This window comes from Ranitomeya variabilis, chromosome 3 (genome assembly GCF_051348905.1).
Source record: "Ranitomeya variabilis isolate aRanVar5 chromosome 3, aRanVar5.hap1, whole genome shotgun sequence".
NCBI lineage: Eukaryota > Metazoa > Chordata > Amphibia > Anura > Dendrobatidae > Ranitomeya > Ranitomeya variabilis.
In genome coordinates, this window is record NC_135234.1 from 337,466,456 (window position 1) to 337,490,349 (window position 23,894).

General features: G+C 45.7%; 1 protein-coding gene across 2 annotated transcripts in view; it reads left to right on the forward strand.

The window, feature by feature from the left end:
- Positions 1-23,894, forward strand: part of AGO4 (argonaute RISC component 4) — a 98,850-nt gene that overhangs the window by 27,070 nt on the left and 47,886 nt on the right. For both annotated transcript variants that reach the window (XM_077295816.1, XM_077295815.1), the window contains exons 2-5: positions 2,886-3,054; positions 3,156-3,276; positions 5,277-5,458; positions 5,587-5,723. In XM_077295816.1, coding sequence (XP_077151931.1) covers positions 2,886-3,054; positions 3,156-3,276; positions 5,277-5,458; positions 5,587-5,723 — 609 coding nt within the window. The remainder of the gene's footprint in view (positions 1-2,885; positions 3,055-3,155; positions 3,277-5,276; positions 5,459-5,586; positions 5,724-23,894) is intronic.

Genomic DNA, 23,894 nt, shown 5'->3' on the forward strand with positions numbered 1-23,894 from the left:
AAACAGTGGTTTACCCCCACATATGGGGTATCAGCATACTCAGGACAAATTGCACAAAAACTTTTGGGGTCCAATTTCTTCTGTTACCTGTTTACATCTGTTCCTCAATAGAAATCCGCGGTAAATCCGCAGGTAAAACGCAGTGCATTTTACCTGCGGATTTTTAAAAAATGGTGCTGAAAAATCTCACACGAATCCACAACATGGGCACATAGCTTTAGGGTTAGCGTTGGAATTAGGGCTAGGGTTGGAAATAGGGTTAAGATTAGGCTTGTGGTTTGGGTTATGGTTAGGGTGTGTTGGGGTTAGGGTTGTGGTTAGGGTTGTGATTAGGGTTATGGATCGGGTTGGGATTAGGGTTAGGGGTGTGTTGGGGTTAGGGTTGGATTTAGAATTGGGGGGGTTTCCACTGTTTAGGTACATCTGGGGGTCTCCAAACACGACAGCCAATTTTGCGCTCAAAAAGTCAAATGGTGCTCCCTTCCTTCTGAGCTCTGCTGTGCGCCCAAACAGTGGTTTACCCCCACATATGGGGCATCAGCGTACTCGGGATAAATTGGACAACAACTTTTGCTGTCCAATTTCTCCTGTTACCCTTGTGAAAATAAAAACTTGGGGGCTAAAAAATCTTTTGTGGAAAAATTTTTTTATTTTATTTTCTGCATTATAAACTTCTGTGAAGCACTTGAGCATTCAAAGTTCTCACCACACATCTAGATAAGTTCCATAGGGGGTCTAGTTTCCAAAATGGGGTCACTTGTGGGGGGTTTCTACTGTTTAGGTACATCAGGGTCTCTGCAAACACAACATAACGCCCGCAGACCATTCTGTCAAAGTCTGCATTCCAAAACGGCGCTCCTTCCCTTCCGAGCTCTGCCGTGCGCCCAAACAGTGGTTTACCCCCACATATGGGGTACCAGCATACTCAGGACAAATTGGACAACAACTTTTGGGGTCCAATTTCTCTTTTTACCCTTGTGAAAATAAAAACTTGGGGGATAAAAAATCTTCTTTGTGGAAAAAAAAAATATTTTTTATTTTCACGACTCTGCACTATAAACTTCTGTGAAGCACTTGGGCATTCAAAGTTCTCACCACACATCTAGAGAAGTTCCATGGGGGGTCTAGTTTCCAAAATGGGGTCACTTGTGGGGGGTTTCTACTGTTTAGGCACATCAGGCGCTCTCCAAACGCGACATGGCGTCCGATCTCAATTCCAGCCAATTCTACATTGAAAAAGTAAAACGGCACGCCTTCTCTTCCAAGCTCTGCGGTGCGCCCAAACAGTGGTTTACCCCCACATATAGGGTATTGATGTACTCAGGAGAAATTGCACAACAACTTTTGTGGTCTAATTTCTCCTGTTACCCTTGTGAAAATAAAAATTTGGCGGCAAAAAGATCATTTTTGTAGAAAAAATGCGATTTTTTTTTTTTTTTTTTTTTTTTTTTTTTTTTTTTTTTTTTTAATTTTCACGGCTCTACGTTATAAACTTCTGTGAAGCACTTGGGGGTTCAAAGTGCTCACCACACATCTAGATAAGTTCCTTAAGGGGTCTAGTTTCCAAAATGGTGTCACTTGTGGGGGGTTTCCACTGTTTAGGCACATCAGGGGCTCTCTAAACGTGACATGGCATCCAATCTCAATTCCAGCCAATTCTGCATTGAAAAAGTCAAACGGCGCTCCTTCACTTCCAAGCTCTGCTGTGCGCCCAAACAGTGGTTTACCCCCACATATGGGGTATCGGCGTATTCAGGAGAAATTGCACAACAAAATTTATGGTTGAATTTCTGTTTTTACACTTGTGAAAATAAAAAAATGGTTCTGAAGTAAAATGTTTGCAAAAAAAAGTTAAATGTTCATTTTTTCCTTCCACATTGTTTCAGTTCCTGTGAAGCACATAAAGGGTTAATAAACTTCTTGAATGTGGTTTTGAGCACCTTGAGGGGTGCAGTTTTTAGAATGGTGTCACACTTGGTTATTTTCTATCATATAGACCCCTCAAAATGACTTCAAATGTGATGTGGTCCCTAAAAAAAAAAAATGGTGTTGTAAAAATGAGAAACTGCTGGTCAACTTTTAACCCTTATAACTCCCTAACAAAAAAAAATTTTGTTTCCAAAATTGTGCTGATGTAAAGCAGACATGTGGGAAATGTTATTTATTAACTATTTTTTGTGACATATCTCTCTGATTTAAGGGCATAAAAATTCAAAGTTGGAAAATTGCAAAATTTTCGCCAAATTTCCATTTTTTTCACAAGTAAACGCAGGTAATATCAAAGAAATTTTGCCACTATCATGAAGTACAATATGTCAGAATCACTGGGATCTGTTGAAGCGTTCCAGATTTATGCTTTGCTTGACTACTTGAAAGGCTGGGGAGCATTGCTGAGCTGCTGGCCCAAACTGTGTACTCTATAATGCTGCAAGCAGAGCAGTCTATTGTGTCTGCAGCATTGCAGGAGCTCTGGCACAATCGCTGGTCAGATCCAGTCAGCTTCAGAGTAGCTCTTTTCAAGTTCTTTAGTATAGAGTTTGTAAGCGCTGTGCACCTTGCCAAGGAGATCTTGTATTACTGATAGACTGCAAAGGTAGCTGGTAACCTAGGGAATAAACTGTAACCTATTGAAGGCATGGATGTGTGTGTTTTATAAATAAGGTGTAAATTGCAAATTTGCTTATTTTTGCAGCACTTTCCAATTTTACTTATCTAAAAGGGTTTAACAAGCTCTTTAGTGTTATATTTTTCCTTCTGACAACTTTATCTCGCTTTCATAAAGAATTTATATGTATCTGTCTGACAACTTGACGTTATAAAGTATTCTAGTGTTAATTTTCACTAATAGCTGCTATCTTAATTGAGCTTTAATTTTTAATCCCAAGGTCCTCCACCGACCAACCTCTTCCAGCCTCCGCGGCGTCCTGGCTTGGGAACCCTTGGAAAGCCAATTCGGCTCCTGGCTAACCATTTCCAGGTACAAATACCAAAAATTGATGTGTACCATTACGATGTGGACATTAAACCAGAGAAAAGACCCAGAAGAGTAAACAGGTAATTATTTTGAGAATTATAATTGTGTGGGTTCTGCTTTTTTTTTTCTCTCCCCCACCCCCCTCTTTAGCTTATTGCTAACATTTCCTGCCCACATATAGGGAGGTGGTGGATACAATGGTGCGTCACTTCAAGATGCAGATATTTGGAGACCGACAGCCAGGCTATGATGGAAAAAGGAATATGTATACTGCACATCCACTGCCAATTGGGAGAGACAGGGTGAGAAATAATAAATATATGTATACCGTATAAGTCGACCCGAGTATATGCCGAGACCCCTAATTTTGCTACAAAAAACTGGGAAAACTTATTGACTCGAGTATAAGCTTAGGGTGGTAAATTTCAAAAATAAAAAGATACCAGGAAAAGTAAAATTGATTGAGACATCAGTAGGTTAAGTGTTTTTGAATATCCATATTGAATCAGGATCCCCATATAATGCTCCATAAAGTTCATGATGGGCCCCATAAGATGCTCCATATTAAAATATGCCCCATATAATGCTGCACAAAAGGTCTAAGTTGTAAAGCGCTACGGAATATGTTGGCGCTATATAAATAAAATTGTTATTATTTATTATTAATGATGGCCCCTTAAGATGCTCCATAGAATATTATGCCCCATATGCTGATGCACAAAGGTTGATGGCCCCCAAAAGATGCTTCATAGATTATGCCCCTTATAATGCTGCACAAAGGCTGATGACTCCATAAGATGCTCCATAGATTATGCCCCATATGCTGCTGTGATTGAAGAAGCAAAAAAAAAAAAAGACATACTCGCCTCTCGTCGCACAGGCCCCCGGCACTTGAGATATTCACCTGTCCCCGTTCCACTGCCATGCGCCTCTCCGTCTTCCTTCTCTCTGACTGTTTAGGCAGAGGGTGTGCACTAACCACGTCATCGCACCCTCTGACCTGAACGTCTCAGCCAGAGGACGCGGAAACTGAGCCCGGCAGTGGAACGGTGACAGGTGAATATCGCGCAATGCTCACCCTCCCCCCGTTATACTCACCCTCCCGGCGCGGTCCCTGATTCTCCATCGTCCTGGGCCGGCAGCTTGTTCCTGTGTTCACCGGTCACAGGTACCGCTCATTAAAGTAATGAATATGCGCTCCACCCCTGTGGGAGTGGAGTCGCGTCCATATACATTACTTTAATGAGCGGTACCTCGTGACCGCTGAACACAGGAAGAGCTGCGGCGCCCGGAGACCATCGCATCGGAGAAGCAGGGACTGTGCCGGGAGCAGGTGAGTATGATGTGACAGCAGCCACTCCCCCGCCGACCCCCTGGGAATGACTCTAGTATAAGCCAAAAGGGGCACTTTCAGCCTAAAAAAATGGGCTGAAAATCTCGGCTTTGTCACTAGCTTTTTGCTGTCCCATTTCAGAGCACCATGATGTAGGCACAAATAATGTAATTCCATCGGTGGATCTCTTATGAAGCTGTTTTCTGTCATTTTGATAAAATCACTCTTGTCTTCTGCAGATCTACCAGTAATCCGAATGTAGAGCCTTCATAACCCATCCAAAACCACTGACTGACTGCTTTTTGCTCATGCAAAGTGTATACACAAAGCTGCTAATTAGTGGTGGGGTTATACAGAGCTCATGAATATAACTGGCAAAAAGTTTACTAGTCCTCTAGTGGTGATCTTTTGCTGATAAAGCAGCCCAGTAAGGCTACTTTCACACTAGCGTCGTGCACGGCACGTCGCTAGGCGTCGTTTTGCAGAAAAAACGCATCCTGCAAAAGTGCTTGCAGGATGCGTTTTTTCTCCATAGACTTTTATTAGCGACGCATTGCCACACGTCGCAACCGTCGTGCGACGGTTGCGTCGGACCGGCGCCACCAAAAAAGTTGCTTGTAACGTTTTTTGGTGCGTCGTCTGCAGCATTTCCGACCGCGCATACGCTGCCGGAACTCCGCCCCCGCCTCCCCGCACCTCACAATGGGGCAGCGGATGCGTTGGAAAACTGCATCCGCTGCCCCCGTTGTGCGGCGCATTCACAGCTAGCGTCGGTGCGCCGCAACGTCGCCTAGCGACGTGCAGTGCACGACACTAGTGGGAAAGTAGCCTAAGTGACACATCACTGGAATCATCATATTATGCTGCTCTCCGATTTTAAGTGGCAAAAACCTGGTGACACACGCCCCTTTAACACATCCTTAATTTATTTATTTGACACTTCATAGCCCTGTTAACCTCTTTCTGCAGGTTGATCTTGAAGTGACCCTTCCAGGGGAGGGGAAAGACCAGACTTTTAAAGTGACAATTCAGTGGGTTTCAGTTGTTAGCCTGCAGCTTCTCTTGGAAGCATTGTCTGGACATCTGAGTGAGGTTCCTGAAGACTCTGTGCAAGCTCTTGATGTGATCACCCGTCATTTGCCATCTATGAGGTATTTTAAGATTCACTATGACTATTATGCCCTATCTGACTGCTTTGTCCAGTGTTGTTGGTGGTTGTTGCGCTTTTTTTTTGGTTTTCCTTAATACTTTGTAAATAAACTTTTTTTTATTATTGCAGGTATACCCCTGTTGGACGTTCATTCTTTTCACCCCCTGAAGGTTACTATCATCCACTGGGTGGGGGTCGTGAAGTTTGGTTTGGGTTTCACCAGTCTGTGCGTCCCGCAATGTGGAACATGATGCTCAATATTGACGGTGAGTAAGCTAAGATAGTGGATGTTTGGTGGTGTTGGCAGCATTTATCAAAATCAGCAAAGGAATAGCCCTACAATACAGCTATTATTTCGAATTCTAAATTACAGTCCCCCGCAATAAAGAAAATATAAACAGTGCTTTCCCTGTGTGAAAGCAGTTAAGTCCAGTGCAGCTTCCAGATGGTACCCATATGTCACAATAGCATTTATGACTTCTATACAGTGACATGTAAAAGTTTGGGCACCCCTGTTTCAAAATTACTGTTGAAGATGAAATGATGGCCAAAAGTGAAAGATGACAAGTTTCCTTTTTATTTTAGGCAAAAAAAAAAATATAAATAATAAAAATAAAAATAAATAAATAAATAAATATATATATATATAATTATATATTATATTTTACGTCTTAAAAATTACAAAAAGAAAAAAAAAACGGGCTGATACAGCTGTATAGAAACCCAGCGCCTCTTCTAACCTTGTGCCAAAACACTACAGCCATGTGTTCTTCTAAGCAATTGCCTACCACTCAGAAAATGAAAATGGTGGAGGCCCACAAAACAGGAGAAGGCTATAAGAAGATAGCAAAGCATTTTCTAGTTGCTCTTTCCTCAGTTTGAAATGTAACTAATAAATGGCAGTTAACAGGAACAGTGGAGGTCAAGATAAGGTCTGGAAGACCAAGCAAATTTTCAGTGAGAGCTGAGGACTGCTAGAGGCAAATCAGAACCCCAGCTTGACTGAAAAAGATCTTCAAAAGGATTTAGCAGACTCTGGAGTTGTGGTACATTGTTCTACTGTTTAGAGACACCTGCAAAAATATGGCCTTCATGGAGGAATCATCATAAGAAAACCTCTCCAGTGTCCACACCATTAAATTCAGAGTCAGATGTATGCAAAAGAACATCTAAACAAGCCGGATGCATCTTGAAAACAAGTCCTGTGGACAGATGAGCTTAAAATAGAGCTCTTTGGCCACAATGTTCAAAGGGATGTGTGTGAAAAAAAAAAAAAGACAGAATTTCAGGAAAATAACATCTTGCAAGCCATTAAGCATGGAAATTGACAGCGGCATTTAACAGCTGCGGGCGGATCGAGATTCCACCATCGGCTGTTGTGGGCACATATCAGCCGACGTGTACCCGGAAAGGTGCAGGTCAAGCGTCTGAGCCCACACCACACAGGGGGGAGTCTGACATCGGCGTACTATTACGCTCAGCGTCGGAAATTGGAGAGTGTGTATGTGTGTGTGTGTGTGTATGTATGTGTATATATATATATATATATATATATATATATATATATATATATATATATATATATATATATATATATATATATCTCTCTATCATTGTCTAAGGGTCACTTCCGTCGTTCTGTCCTTCTGTCCTTCTTTCTGTCACGGATATTCATTGGTCGCGGCCTCTGTCTGTCAAGGAATCCAAGTCGCTGATTGGTCTCGCCAGCTGCCTGTCATGGCTGCCGCGACCAATCAGCGACGGCCACAGTCCGATTAGTCCCTCCCTACTCCCCTGCAGTCAGTGCCCGGCCCCTGCTCCATACTCCCCTCCAGTCACCGCTCACACAGGGTTAATGCCGGCGGTAACGGACCGCGTTATGCCGCGGGTAACTCACTTCTTTACCACCGCTATTAACCCTGTGTGACCAAGTTTTTACTATTGATGCTGCCTATGCAGCGTCAATAGTAAAAACATCTAATGTTAAAAATAATTAAAAAAAATAAAAAATCATTATACACTCACCTTTCACGCTCCTCACGACGCTCCGGTGACCGCTCCATGCAAGCGGCAGGTTCCGGTGGCAAGGATGGTCTGCGAGAAGGACCTGCCATGACGTCACGGTCATGTGACCGCGACGTCATCACAGGTCCTGCGCGAGAAGGAGGCAACAGGACTACAAGGGGCCCTGGAAGGTGAGTACCGTATTTTTCTCTTCGCCACGACAGCACCCACTTGAGAGAGGGGATCCGCCCCTAGGAACAGGAAACCCTATGGAGAGATAAAAGGGGCGGTCCCCCTCGCTCCCACAGTTGGTTTCCTGTTCCTACGGGAGACCCTTGGAGAGAAGAGGATGCCCAGCCTGGATGCCGCTTGCGCAGTTTACCTTTATGGGACGGCAAGGGCTCCAGAAGCTGGAAGCAGCGTCGGGGGTCCTATGGCAGCTTCCCCCCTCTGCTGGCAGGTACTGTGAGGCCAGGTCCGGGGAGTCGCCTGGCTCATGGAGATCCACCCAGCAGACCTGCAAGGACCAAATCGCTGGGGTAAGAAGATCCTGCGGCGCCATCCCTCATGGTGCGCAGGCAGCGTGGGTCCGGTATACTATCCCCCGGAAGCAGATCGTAACTTCCGGGGTGAAACAGGAGGAGGACGGCGCCTGCGCTGATGCTGGTGGGAGCGCAGGCGCATACTGAATAGCCGCGACCCGGATGTAGCGGTCACTTCCGGGTGCGGCAGGAAGAAGATGGCGGCCCCCATTAGAAAAGGACGCCGGCCCCCATTAGAAAAGGACGCCGGCACTGATCCTCCGGCGTCCATCATGGCATCTCCACAGGACCCGGCGATGGCTTCATCCGAAGTCACCGCTATTGCGCCTAGTAGCCGAACAAGCAGCAGTCGCAGATCATCTTCTTCCAAAAGCGCCAGAGATAAGAAATCAGGCCGGTCGGTTCCATCTGTGCCTCCGTCTCCTCCTCCTCAGCCGGTATTGTAACAACAACCTCACTGGGTGAGTGTGTGTGTGTACCCTCTTAGGCTGATTACACTCCCCCTCTTTGTCTATATTCCTTAGGCAAAAAGTACGGGGAAAACCAAACACATACAATGTGCTTTATGCTCTCAGCCGCTCCCCGATAATTATTTAAAGAAGCTGTGCCAGTCTTGCATCGAATCCACCTTACGTGAGGAGTCTTCAGTAAGGTCGGAAGATATAAGGAGTATGATTAGGGAAGAATTACAGGCCTTCCGAAGCTCGGAAAAAATTCCCGAGGGTAGAAAAAAATATAATTCCCCCAGGTCTGAGCAGTCCTCTGAGACTGAAGATAAAGATTCGGATGGGTCCCAAAGGATCATTTCCTCAGATGATGAGCGGGATACATGCTTTCCCACAGACAGTATCGATAATTTAGTAAGATCAGTTTGTAACACCATGGGTATTGAAGACACAAAAATCCCTAAAACACCACAGGACGTGATGTTTGCAGGCCTGTCAGAGAGGAAAAAACCTTCTTTCCCTGTAATTCCAGCAATTAAAAATGTAGTAAAAAAGGAGTGGGAAAGCCAGGGACAAAGAGGATTGCCGTCTTCATCAAAAAGACGCTATCCCTTTAATGACGAAGTTTTCTCTATATGGTTAAAAGCCCCGAAGGTAGATGCAGCAGTGGCTTCCACTTCTAAAAAATCTTTGCTACCCGTAGAAGATTCCGGCTCCTTGCAAGACCCGCTGGACCGGAAAGCGGATACCCTCTTAAAAAGAGCATGGGAATCCTGTACTGGAGCCTTCAGGCCGGCTATATCAGCCACATGCACTGCCAGGTCCATGTTGGTCTGGTTAAATGATTTAGAAGAAGGATTAAAGAGCGGCCTTTCCCGAGATAGACTGATCTCTTCCATACCGTTAATTAGAGGAGCTACAGCCTTTTTGGCGGATTCCTCAGCTGATTCCATACGGCTAGCTGCCAAATCGGCAGGTCTGACTAACGCGGCTCGTCGAGCCTTATGGCTAAAGGGGTGGAAAGGAGATCCCCAAACGAAGTCTAAATTATGTGGTCTTCCATGCCAGGGTGAGTACCTATTTGGTACTAAGTTAGACGAAATACTAACTAAAGCGGGTGAGAGGAAGAAGGGGTTCCCCAATAACACTTATCTCCCATCCTACAGGAGAGCGTTCCGTAAGCCCACGTTTAATAGAAGAAAGGACTATAAAAACCAAGACCGCTGGGCTAATAAAGACTTGAAGCAGAAAGGAGCGTTTTTCGGAAAACGTCCATTCAAACCTGAGGATAAAACCCGTTAGGACAGATCTACCCGTTGGTGGTAGGTTGTCTTTCTTCACTTCACAATGTCTGACAATGACTTCCAATCCATGGGCAACTAGCCTTATATCTACGGGTCTTAAATTAAGATTTGCCCGAGTCCCTCCGGACTCATTCTTATTGACTTCCTTAAAGTCTCATTCACAACAAGAGGCCTTGGAACAGGAAATAATAAATCTCCTGTCCAAAGGGGTACTAGTGGAAGTCCCTTCTCATCAAAAAGGAAGGGGTTTTTATTCCCCTCTATTTTTGATTCCAAAACCAGACGGATCATTTAGAACAATAATTAACCTGAAAAGACTAAACGTCTTCTTAGAAAACCAAACCTTTAAAATGGAGTCTATACGATCAACTATAAAGCTCCTGTTTCCCCATTGCTTTATGGCAGTACTTGACCTTAAAGATGCGTATTACCATCTACCAATCTTCATTGAACATCAGCAATATCTACGGGTGGCAGTTATAATGGAAGGTCAGATAAGGCATTATCAATATACAGCAATGCCCTTTGGACTGTCGATAGCTCCGAGAGTCTTCACAAAATTAATGTCAGAAGTAATGTCATATTTGAGATTAAAAGACACTCTTGTAATACCATATTTAGATGACCTTCTTATAGTGGGCAACTCTCTTTCCCAATGCCATCAACGAGTACTTGATACAATTTCGTCCCTACAGGAATTGGGGTGGTTAGTAAACTGGGAGAAATCCAGGTTGGCCCCCACAACTCGACAAACATTCCTAGGGCTTATTCTAGATTCTACAAATCAAAGGTGCTTTCTTCCCAACTCTAAACAATTAGCAATTATAAACAAGGTACAATCGGTGATTAATAAACCCCTAATTTCCCTAAGAGAAGGGATGTCCCTTCTTGGTTCCTTTACATCATGTATCCCGGCTGTCCCATGGGCCCAATTCCATAGTAGAAAATTACAATATAAAATTCTACAGGAAGAAGAGAGGTTACAAGGCCAATTGGATAGTCGTTTATCTTTACCATCTGACGTGGTAGATTCTCTTACCTGGTGCTTAGACCAGAGTCATTTTACCAGTGGGGTTCCCTGGGTGGTTAAACCTTCAAAAACACTCTTTACCGATGCCAGTCCTAGTGGTTGGGGAGCACACTTAGGAGATCAAATAGTTCAAGGTCTGTGGTCTCCTAGAGAATCGAATGATTCTTCTAATCAAAAAGAACTGAAGGCTATCTTTCATGCCATATGTAAATTTCTTCCGCAGTTACACGGAACGCATACAAGAATCTTTTCAGACAACATGACAGCGGTGGCATACATAAACCACCAAGGGGGAACAAGATCAGAAGCTCTCATGTGTATAGCCGGCGACATTCTATCCATAGCAGAGGAGCACCTCCTATCCTTATCAGCACTGCATGTAAGAGGAGTCGACAATCCAAAAGCGGATTTCCTCAGCCGCCACACTCTCCGCCAAGGAGAGTGGGTTCTCAGCCGTCGTATCTTTTTAATGATAATCAAAAAATGGGGTACTCCCGAGATAGACCTTTTTGCGATGAGACACAACAGACAAGTCAAAAGGTTCGCTTCATTGTTCCGATCCGACAATCCAGATATCTTCGATGCTCTGCAAGTCCCATGGACATTCCAGAAAGCATATGCCTTTCCCCCACTAATACTTCTTCCAACGGTGATCAGGAAGATAAGGGAGGACAGAGCAAATGTGATCTTAATAGCTCCATTTTGGCCCAAGAGGCCATGGTTCTCCTGGCTGAGAATTATGTCAATTTCAGACCCGTGGATCCTTCCGGAGGATCAGGATCTGCTCTCCCAAGGCCCCTTCAACCACCCTCAGGTGAAGGGTCTGCGGTTGACTGCCTGGCATTTGAGAGGCGGCTGCTAAAAATGAGAGGATTTTCTAACAAAGTAATTGACACTCTGCTACTAAGTAGGAAAAAATCTACCACATCCATTTATGTGAGAGTGTGGAAAAAATTCTTAAACCTCTACCCAACAGCACTATCAAACGAGATTCAGATCCCTATGGTCCTAGAATTTCTTCAAAAAGGGCGCGATTTAGGTCTGGCAGTCAGTACCTTAAAAGTACACATTTCTGCGCTTGGTGCTTTATATGGTCACGATATTGCAGGTGACAGGTGGGTAGCCAGGTTTATCGCAGCTTGCCAAAGGTCAGAGACAGTCCAAATTCCCCATGTACCACCTTGGGATGTTAATTTAGTCCTTGAAGCTCTAACAGACCACCCCTTTGAGCCACTACATTCAGCTCACATAAAACATGTTTCCATCAAGACAGCTCTTCTTGTTGCTTTGGTATCAGCTAGAAGAGTAAGCGACATACAGGCACTGTCAATAGATCCACCGTTTATGTCTATATTTCCAGACAGAATTGTCCTAAAAACAGACCCTTCCTACTTACCCAAAGTATGCACTAAATTTCATAGATCACAAGAAATTTTTCTTCCCTCCTTCTATGATAACCCTACGAATCAGGAAGAACAAAAATACCATACATTAGATGTGAGGAGGGCCATATTAGCCTATTTAGATAGAACTAGCGCCTGGAGGAAGAGCAGGGCTCTCTTTATTTCCTTCCAGGGCCATAGAAAAGGAGATGGAATCACGAAGGGCACTTTATCTCGGTGGATTCGGGATGCAATATGTCTGGCCTATTCATCCAAAGGGGAGAACCCGCCTGAGACTGTAAAAGCACACTCCACTCGGGCGATAGCATCATCCTGGGCCGAGCGAGCAGAAGTTCCAATAGAACTGATATGTAAGGCCGCAACTTGGGCTTCTCCCACTACATTCTATAATCACTATAGATTGGATTTATCTTCTTCATCTGACCTGTCTTTTGGTAGATCAGTTCTTAACACTGTGATCCCTCCCAAATGACTATCTCTGAAAGTCTCTCAAGTGGGTGCTGTCGTGGCGAAGAGAAAACACCGGATTACGTACCGGTAATGCTCTTTTATAGAGCCACGACAGCACCCCTTTACTTCCCACCCTATTAAGTTATTTTTATAAAAGCACGATTAAGGGTGTTTTTTGGTTCTTGTAGTTAGCCATACTAAGTTAACTAATGATAAAAGCTGATATCAAATTGCCTACTAAATCTGGTGGGCGGTTCCTCGCAATCTCTGTAGCCCAACTGTGGGAGCGAGGGGGACCGCCCCTTTTATCTCTCCATAGGGTTTCCTGTTCCTAGGGGCGGATCCCCTCTCTCAAGTGGGTGCTGTCGTGGCTCTATAAAAGAGCATTACCGGTACGTAATCCGGTGTTTCCGGCATATAAGACGACTTTTTAACCCCTAAAAATTGTCCCAAAAGTCGGGGGTCGTCTTATACGCCGGGTACGGCGTGTGCAGGGAGCGATCCTGGATGTTCCCAGGGTCTGAAGGAGAGGAAACTCTCCTTCAGGCCCTGGGATCCATATTCATGTAAAAAATAAAGAATAAAAATAAAAATGGATATACTCACCCCTCCGAGAAGCCTGGCTGTCACCGCTGCAAGCGTCTGCCTCCGTTCCTAAGAATTGCAGAGCGTGAAGGACCTTCGATGACGTCACGGTCTTCTGATTGGTCCGTGACCGCTCATGTGACTTGTCACCTGACCGTGACGTCATCGAAGGTCTTTCACGCTCTGCAATTCTTAGGAAAGGAGGCAGACGCTTGCAGCGGTGACAGCCAGGCTTCTCGAAGGGGTGAGTATATCCATATTTTTTATTTTTATTCTTTATTTTTTACATGAATAGGGATCCCAGGGCCTGAAGGAGAGTCTCCTCTCCTTCAGACCCTGGGAACCATCCGGACTGCACACGCCGTATAAGATGACTGGGCGTATAAGATGACCCCCGTCTTATACAGCAGGCATATCCCAAATTCCATATTTTATATGGAAAAGTTGGGGGTCGTCTTATACGCACAGTCGTTTTATACACCACAAAATACGGTATATGTTTATTTTTTAACCTGTGACATACGTGGCTTGGCAATATAGTACGTGACTGGGCAATATACTACGTGGCTCTGTGCTGTATACTACGTCGCTGTGCAATATACTACGTGGCTCTGTGCTGTATATTACGTCACTGGGCAATATACTACGTCACTGCCCAATATACTACGTCACTGGGCAATATACTACGTGGCTGTGCAATATACTACGTAGCTGTGCAATATACTACGTGGCTCTGTGCTGTATACTGCGTCGCTGGGCAATATACTGCGTCACTGGGCAATATACTACGTGGCTGGGCAATATACTACGTGACTGGCCAATATGCTACGTGGCTGGGCAATCTACTACGTTGGCTGTGCAATATACTACGTGGACATGCATATTCTACATATATATATATATATATATATATATATATATATATATATATATATATATATATATATATATATATACACACACACACACACACACACACACACACACACACACACACACACACACACACACACACACACACACACTACAGTCCAAAAGTTTGGGCACACCTTCTAATTCAAAGATATTTCTGTATTTTCATGACTATGAATATTGTAAATTCACACTGAAGGCATCAAAACTATGAATTATCACATGTGGAATTATATAATTAACAAAAAAGTGTGAAACAACTGAAAGTGTGTCTTATATTCTAGGTTCATCAAAGTAGCCACCTTTTGCTTTGATGACTGTTTTGCACACTCTTGGCATTCTCTTGATGAGCTTCAAAAGGTAGTCTCCAGAAATTGTCTTCCAACAATCTTGTAGGCGTTCCCAAAGATGCTTAGCACTTATTGGCATTTTTGCCTTCACTCTGCGGTCCAGCTCACCCCAAACCATCTCGATTGGGTTCGGGTCTGGTGACTGTGGAGGCCAGGTCATCTGGCGTAGCCCCCCCATCACTCTCCTTCTTGGTCAAATAGAGCCTGGAGGTGTGTTTGGGGTCATTGTCCTGTTGAAAAATAAATGATGGTCCAACTAAACGCAAACCGGATGGAATAGCATGCAACTGCAAGATGCTGTGATAGCCATGCTGGTTCAGTATGCCTTCAATTTTGAATAAATCCCCAAAAGTGTCACCAGCAAAGCACCCCCACACCATCACACCTCCTCCTCCATGCTTCACGGTGGGAACCAGGCATGTAGAGTCCATCCATTCACCATTTCTGCGTCGCACAAAGACAGTGGTTGGAACCAAAGATCTCAAATTTGGACTCATCAGACCAAAGCACAGATTGGCCTAATGTTCATTCCTTGGGTTCTTTAGCCCAAACAAGTCTCTTCTGCATGTTGCCTGTCTATAGCAGTGGTTTCCTAGGAGCTATTTTACCATGCAGGCCTGCTTCACAAAGTCTCCTCTTAACAGTAGTTGTAGAGATGTGTCTGTTGCTAGAACTCTGTGTGGCATTAACATGGTCTCTAATCTGAGCTGCTATTAACTTGCAATTTCTGAGGCTGGTGACTCGGATAAACATCCTCAGAAGCAGAGGTGACTCTTGGTCTTCTTTTCCTGGGGTGGTCTTCATGTGAGCCAGTTTCTTTGTAGCGCTTGATCGGTTTTTGCCACTGCACTTGGGGACACTTTCAAAGTTTTCCCAATTTTTCGGACTGACTGACCTTCATTTCTTAAAGTAATGATGGCCACTCATTTTTCTTTACTTAGCTGCTTTTTTCTTGCCATAATACAAATTCTAACAGTCTATTCAGTAGGACTATCAGCTCTGTATCCACCAGACTTCTGCTCAACACAACTGATGGTCCCAACCCCATTTATAAGGCAAGAAATCCCACTTATTAAACCTGATAGAGCACACCTGTGAAGAGTAAACCATTTCCAGTGACTACTTCTTGAAGCTCATCAGGAGAATGCCAAGAGTGTGCAAAGCAGTCTTCAAAGCAAAAGGTGGATACTTTGCAGAACCTAGAATGTAAGACATATTTTCTCCTTCGCCTCATTGGGGGGACACAGGACTGTGGCTGTATGCTTCTGCCGCCAGGAGGCTGACACTAAGTAAACGTGAAAAAAAGTTAGCTCCTCCTCCGTAGTATACACCCTGACACTGGCTACCGAGGAATCCAGTTTTATGCTTAGTGTCTCAAGGAGGCACATCTCTGGGTCCTGATCTTTTGGACTCTGTTTTCAACGTCTATGGATTGAAGGGGCGACGGATCCTTTTGAGGGTCCGATCTCCCCAAACCAGCAACAAGCAAACACGTGGGATCTCCCCACGTATCCTTCCCCGCTACGTGGGGTCTTTCACCGGACTTGGCCCTGACCACCCTAAGGTATTTAGACCCTAGGCTGTACAGGTGCCCGTATGATGTCAGTGTGACCCCCTGATTTCTACACCCTGCTGCTGCTGCGGTGATAGATGGGGTGGTGGACAGTCCCTCTCCTTATCCTGGTAGATAACGGAGCTAGGGTTCCTGCACCGTCTTTTGCCTCCCCTTCGCTGTATTTTCTCTTGGAGAGGGGAGCGCCTGACAAGGCGCACTATGCATTTACCTGGAGGTGCTCTGTGGTGTGTTTCATGTGTCGGACTGTGGTCGTGCTGCAGCAGTGCGGTACCTCCGGCGCCGTTTTTTCTATTTTTCGGCCGCGGCTGTGGTTATACTGCGGCACTGCAGTGAGGAGAGGGCTATACCGCCGGTGCCGTTTTTCGGTTGCCGGCTTTGCATTGTACGGCGGCACCACGCTCCTTCCCAGGCTCTGCCTGGTCTCCAGCCGGCGTGGGACAGGCCCTGGCTTCATGTCCGGGTAGCTCTGGGCCCGGACTTCCTCCCAGCAGACCGCGCTGTTAGGCTCCGCCCCCTCCAGCGCGTTCACTTCCGGTCCTTCAGAGAGGGCAGAAATTGAGGCCCCGGCTTCAGGCCTGCTACAGGCCGCATCGCAGCATGGCGGTTCCGCCCCCTGAAGTCGTATGGGGATAAAAGCTGCATCATGTCACTCCGCATCTTGCTCGGGTCCATCGCTGTAATCGTGGGGACACAGGACCGGGGTAAGTGCTTCTCCCTCCTGCTGACAGAAGCACTATTTTTTTCCCGGTCTCAGGCCCTGGGTATAGCCTTACGGATCACTATGTCTAGAAGGGTTAAAGCTCACACGGTGCTATATACCGGTTGTGCAGCCTGTCGTGTCCCTTTCCCGCGTGCCGAGAGTAACCCTCTTTGCGAGGTCTGCGATTCTGAACGCGCCCAGGAGCCTCCGCCTGCCAGCTCCCCAGCAATCCCTGAGGCTGGGGCGGTTCCTCCGGAATGGGTTATGTCTTTGACGCAATCGATGGCGTCCCTTACTGAAGCGATCAAATCCCTTCAGACCCCGGCTGTTAGGGCCAGCAGTCCATCCGCCTCAGAGAGGGCCTCGGGATCTCAGGAGCCTTCGGCCTGCAGGGGCCGTGCTCGCACTAGGCAGACTCGTGGAAAGCGGATTCGCGCAGCGTCGCCCAGGCCCTCAGGTGCTTCTGCATCCTGGAGCTCTGTGTCACGTTCTCCTTCCCCAGCTGAGAGTGGGGAAGTTGAGACAGATTGAGTCAGAGGGGTCCCTCAATTTTGAAAATCCTGGTTTTCAAGAGTCGGTAGATAGTCTGATTGAGGCTGTCAGATTGAGGCTGTCAATCAGTCCCTGGGGATAGAGGACGAGCTCGCCTCTAACTCAGATCATAAGGTCTCATTTAAGTGGGCCAAACGGGCCCATAGGGTGTTTTCTTCTCACCCTGAATTTGAGGACATGATCCAACGTAACCGGGAGCACCCGGATAAGCGTTTTTCGGGGCAAAGGGCTCTGAAGGCGAGGTATCCCTTTGCTACTGAGCTTTGTAGCAAATGGGCCGAAAATCCTGCTGTGGATCCTCCGGTGTCCCGTTAAACCTCTAACATGTTGCTATCTCTCCCTAATGGATCAGCTATTAAAGATCCTACGGATCGTCTTGTAGAGAGTTTAGCGCGTTCAGTTTTTGAGGCTTCAAGTTCGGCACTTTTCCCTTCTTTCGCGGCAACTTGGGTTGCTAAGGCTATGATATCTTGGTCAGAGTCCTTAACAAAGGCTCTTCAAGAAAGGGATTTGTCAGCGGAATTGGCGGAAATGTCTTCTCAGATTGCACTCGCTGGTAGTTATCTGATTAATGCATCCTTAGATGCTGCAGATTGTGCCTCTTCGGCTGCTGCTAACGCTGTTGCTATTAGAAGGGCTCTCTGGTTAAGAACATGGCGGGCTGACTCTACCTCTAAAAAGTCGCTTACAACCCTTCCGTATCTGGGAGGTCGTTTGTTCGGGGAAAAACTGGACCAGCTGATTTCGGACTCCACTGGAGGGAAAAGTAGGTTTCTTCCTCAGCAGAGGATCAAACAGCCTTTTCGCCGCCAATTTCTGGCCCGTTTCAGACCCTTTCGCAATGCTAGATGGGCTCCAACATCGGGCTCTGCTGTGCAGGGTCGACCCAATCAAGACCGAGACGTTCGGTTCTCTTATACGGCCAACCAGGGAGGTAGAATGCATTCCCAGTCTACTAGATCCAGAGGATCTAGGACTCAAAGGTTCTCGCTAAGTGACTGGAGGCCTCCACGGAGTGCCTCCAACAGAGTAGGCGGACGTCTACTTTTGTTTCACCAAGTCTGGCTTCAGGCGGTCCACGACCGGTGGGTGCGAGAGCTCGTATCTTCAGGTTACAAGTTAGAGCTTGTCCGTCTGCCTCCTCCCCGGTTCTTCCCATCCCGCCTTCCCAAGTCCGAGTCCCTCCGACTAGATCTGTACAATTCCATAGAGTCCCTTCGTCTCAGCAGAGTCTTTCAGAGCAGAGTTTCAGGGCTTTTATTCCAATCTTTTTGTAGTCCCCAAAAAGGATGGAACAGTCAGACCTATCCTAGATCTAAAACTCTTAAACAGGTTTGTCCGCGTTCGTCACTTTCGGATGGAATCGCTCTGGTCAGTCATCACCTAACTGGAAAGGGGTGAGTTCTTGGCCTCAATAGACATTAAGTATGCCTACCTGCATATTCCCATTTTTCCTCCTCATCCAAAATTTCTCCGGTTTGCCCTGAACAATCTGCACTTCCAGTTCACGGCTTTACCCTTCGGGCTAGCCTCCGCTTCCAGGGTGTTCACAAAGGTCATGTCTACGGTGGTATCCATTCTACACTCCCGAGGCATAGTTGAATTGCCTTACCTAGACGATCTTTTGATCAAAGGGCCGACTTTTCAATCATGCAGGGAAAATGTCGGCATCACTCTAGACACCCTTGCTCGTCTAGGTTGGCTAGTAAATTTAAGGAAGTCATCCCTTCAACCATCTCGGAGGATCTCATTTCTTGGAATGATCTTCGACACTTCTCAAGCCCTATCAATTCTTCCTCAGGACAAGGTCCTTGCCCTTCAGCAGGAAGTGAAGTTTCTTCAGCAACCATGCTCTCATACGATCCGGTACTGTATGAGGGTGTTAGGAAAGATGGTTGCAACTATAGAGGCAGTACCATTTGCACAGCTCCATCTTCGGCCTCTCCAACAGGCGATCCTAGCAGCGTGGAACAGAAATCCACTCTCCCTCAACCGCCGTGTTCGGTTGTCTCTCCAGGTCAGGCAGAGCCTCTCTTGGTGGTTGAACAGCTCATCCCTACTCAGGGGGAAGCCTTTCCCCCAACCAATTGGCTAGTGGTTACAACAGATGCCAGTCTCCTGGGTTGGGGAGCGGTGTTCTTTCACCACACAGCTCAGGGGCGCTGGTCTCCTCAGGAATCAGATCTCCCCATCAATCTCTTAGAGATTCGGGCAGTTCGGCTTGCCTTGCAACATTTCCACCATCTTCTGGCGGGTCGCCCTGTCCGAATTCAATCGGACAACGCCACAGCTGTGGCCTACATAAATCACCAGGGGGGCACCCGCAGCAGGGCAGCCATGCAGGAAGTAAGACAGATTCTGTTCTGGGCGGAGAGAAATCACTCTGTGATTTCGGCGGTCCACATTCCGGGCGAAGAAAACTGTGCAGCAGATTTCCTAAGCCGTCAGGGTCTAGCGTCCGGGGAATGGTCCCTCCATCCCGAGGTTTTCCTGCAGATCTGACACCTTTGGGGGACTCCGGACGTGGATCTAATGGCGTCCAAGGGCAATGCCAAGGTACCCAGGTTTGTCTCTCGGTACCGGGATCCACAGGCTATAGCTGTGGATGCGCTAGTACTGTCTTGGAACCAATTTCATCTCCCTTATCTGTTCCCTCCTCTGGCTCTACTCCCGAGGGTAATCAAGAAAATCAAATCGGAGAGAGTACCTGCTATTCTGATCGCCCCGGATTGGCCACGACGTACCTGGTATGCAGATCTAGTTCAGCTTCTCGCCGGAGTTCCATGGCAGCTCCCCGATCGTCCAGACCTCCTATCTCAGGGGCCGATTTACCACCAGAACTCAGGGGTCCTACGTTTGACGGCCTGGCCGTTGAATCTTGGGTGTTGACTCAGGCAGGGTTCTCCCAAGAGTTGGCAAATACCATGATTAGTGCACGTAAAACTGTTTCAGCCAGGATCTACCATCACACTTGGAAAGTTTTCCTTTCTTGGTGTAGAGAACGCGACCTGCCTCCTCTGCGTTTTTCCGTTCCAAACATTCTGGCTTTTCTTCAAGCAGGCCTGGATTCAGGGCTTGCTCCAAGTACTCTTAAGAGGCAGATTTTGGCCTTATCGGTCCTTTTTCAGCGCAGGATTGCTACTAACCGTCAGGACAAGACCTTTTTTTCAGGGAGTCGCTCATAAGGTCCCTCCTTATAAGACTCCTTTGGAAGCTTGGGACCTTAATTTGGTCTTAAGGGCATTGCAGGAAGCCCCTTTTGAGCCTCTTCAGGATATTTCCATAACGTTCCTTTCTTGGAAGGTCGTATTTTTAGTGGCCATAACTTCCATAACGCGAGTGTCAGAGCTGGCAGCCCTCTCCTGTCGTTCCCCCTTTCTACGTTTTCATCAGGACAAAGTAGTGCTCAGACCAGCACCCTCTTTTTTGCCGAAGGTTGTTTCCTCTTTTCACATTAATGAGGATATGGTTCTTCCTTCTTTTTGCCCGGCCGCCTACGCACCGTGTAGAAAAAGCTCTCCATATGTTGGACCTGGTGAGAGCGCTGAGAAGATACATTTCCCGAACGGCTCCTTTTCGCCAGATGGATGCTCTGTTTGTCCTTCCAGAAGGCCGCAGGAAGGGTTGTGCGGCCTCGAAATCCACCCTGGCCAGGTGGATACGAGCAACTATTCAGGGGCCTATCGCGCCAAGGGCGTGATGGTTCCTGCCTGAATCAAAGCTCATTCCACTAGAGCAGTGGGGGCTTCCTGGGCGATTCGGCACCAGGCCTCAGCAGAACAGGTTTGCAAAGCTGCGACCTGGTCTAGTCTGCGTACTTTTGTCAAACATTATAATGTCCACTCTCAGATCTCTGCAGATGCAAGTCTGGGAAGAAAAATATTTAGAACTGAGAGTCCTCAGTGGACTCTCAATTCTAAATATTTTTCTATCTACTGGCTAACACGGTACCAAGATATATTTCTTTCCTGTATCAGTCTGGGAAGAAGGATTCTTCAAGCGGCAGTGGCTCACATATAAAAAAAAAATAAAAAAAAAATTAAAAAAAATCGTTATCTGGATGAATTATTACTGGTGAGTTAATTTCCCACCCAGGGACTGCTTTAGGACATCCCACAGTCCTGTGTCCCCCAATGAGGCGAAGGAGAAATAGGGATTTTTGTGTTACTCACCGTAAAATCCTTTTCTCCGAGACGCTCATTGGGGGACACAGCTCCCTCCCTGGTAGCCTTTTTGGCTGCTTTGGTTATTTCGGATTCTATTTAGTCAGTAGGACCTTTTCTAGACATAAGTTTTCTGTATTTATGCTGTTGCATTATTTCTTGTATTTTGTTCTCCTACTGCTTTTTGCACCAAACTGGATTCCTCGGTAGCCAGTGTCAGGGTGTATACTACGGAGGAGGAGCTAACTTTTTTTCACGTTTACTTAGTGTCAGCCTCCTGGTGGCAGAAGCATACACCCACAGTCCTGTGTCCCCCAATGAGCGTCTCGGAGAAAAGGATTTTACGGTGAGTAACACAAAAATCCCTATTTCAGTTGTTTCACACTTTTAGTAAGTATATAATTCCACATGTGTTAATTCATAGTTTTGATGCTTTCAGTGTGAATTTACAATTTTCATAGTCATGAAAATACTGAAAAATCTTCAAATGAGAAGGTGTGTCCAAACTTTTGGTCTGTACTGTATATAATATATATACTAGCTGAAGAGCCCGGCGTTGCCTGTAAATATCTGTGGTTAGTTATAGCACCTCACTTCTCTTATTTTCCCATCACGCCTCTCATTTTCTCCCTTACACCTCTCATTTTCCCCCTCACTCCTCTTTCCCCCCTCACTCCTCTCATTCCCCCCAACACTTGTCATTCGACCTCACATCTGTCATTTTCCTATCACACACACCTTTTCATTTTTACCTTACACCCCTCATTTTCACCTCACACCTCTCCTTTCCCCTCAGTATATACATGTTTGTCATCTCCCTTACATATAGTATACACCTGTATGTCATCTCCTGTATATAGTATATACCTGTATGTCATCTCCCCTGTAAATAGTATATACCTGCTGCATGTCATCTCCTCATGTATATTGTATATACCTGTATGTCATCGCTTCTTTATATACTATATACCTGTATGATATATATATATATATATATATATATATATATATATATATATATATATATATATATATATATATATATATATATATCTATATATCTATCTGTATGTCATCTCCTGTATATAGTATATACCGGTGTCATCTCCCCTGTATATAGTATATACCTGCTGTGTCATCTCCTCCTCTATATATCTATGTACCTATGTGTCATCTCCTCTTTTATATAGTACTAGCTGTACTACCCGTCTTCGCCCGGGTTAATGACTGCTGTTAGCAAAATAGAATGTGTTGACAAAAATTTATTCTGCACACAAAAACCACAAAACAAATAGATAGAAATGTAATTATTAAAAGGCAAAAACTAAGCTAATAGAAGCATTTCACAACATATATTAGCTTTGTTATACTGAGAATGTCTTTGTTGCCTATATTAACCAATCAGAGCTCAGGTTAATTAACTGTAGCAAAATAGAAGCTGAGCTGTGATTGGTTGCTATTGGCAGCCTGATAAATCCCCAGCCAACAGGAAGCCCTCCCCCCTGGCAGTATATATTAGCTCACACATACACATAATAGACAGGTCATGTGACTGACAGCTGCCGTATTTCCTATATGGTACATTTGTTGCTCTTGTAGTTTTGTCTGCTTATTAATCAGATTTTTATTTTTGAAGGACAATACCAGACTTGTGTGTGTTTTAGGGCGAGTTTCGTGTGTCAAGTTGTGTGTGTTGAGTTGCGTGTGGCGACATGCATGTAGCGACTTTTGTGAGATGAGTTTTGTGTGGCGACATGCGTGTAGCAACATTTTGTGTGTCGAGTTGCATGTGACAGGTTAGTGTAGCAAGTTGTGTGCAGCAAGATTTGTGCATGGCGAGTTTTGCGCGTGGCGAGTTTTATGTGTGGTGCGTTTTGAGTATGTGCAAGTTTTGTGTGAGGCAACTTTTGCATGTGGTGCAACTTTTGTACATGTGGCAATTTTTCTGTGTGTGCAAGTTTTGCATGAGGTGAGTTTTCCATGAGGTGAGTTTTGCACGTGTGGCGAGTTTTGCGTGAGCCTAGTTTTGCATATGGCGAGTTTTGCATGTAGCGAGTTTTGCGCGTTGCGAGTTTTGAGTGGTGACTTTTTTGTTTCGACTTTTATGTGGCGAGGTTGGTGTGTGTGTGGTGAAATGTGTGCTGAGGGTGGTATATGTGTTCAAGCACGTGGTAGTGTGTGGCGCATTTTGTGTTTGTGTTCATATCCCCGTGTGTGGTGAGTATCCCATGTCGGGGCCTCACCTTAGCAACTGTACGGTATATACTCTTTGTCGCCATCGCTCTCATTCTTTAAGTCCTCATTGTTCACATCTGGCAGCTGTCAATTTTCCTCCAACACTTTTCCCTTCACTTTTTCCCCATTATGTAGATAGGGGCAAAATTGTTTGGTGAATTGGAATGCGCGGGGTTAAAATTTCA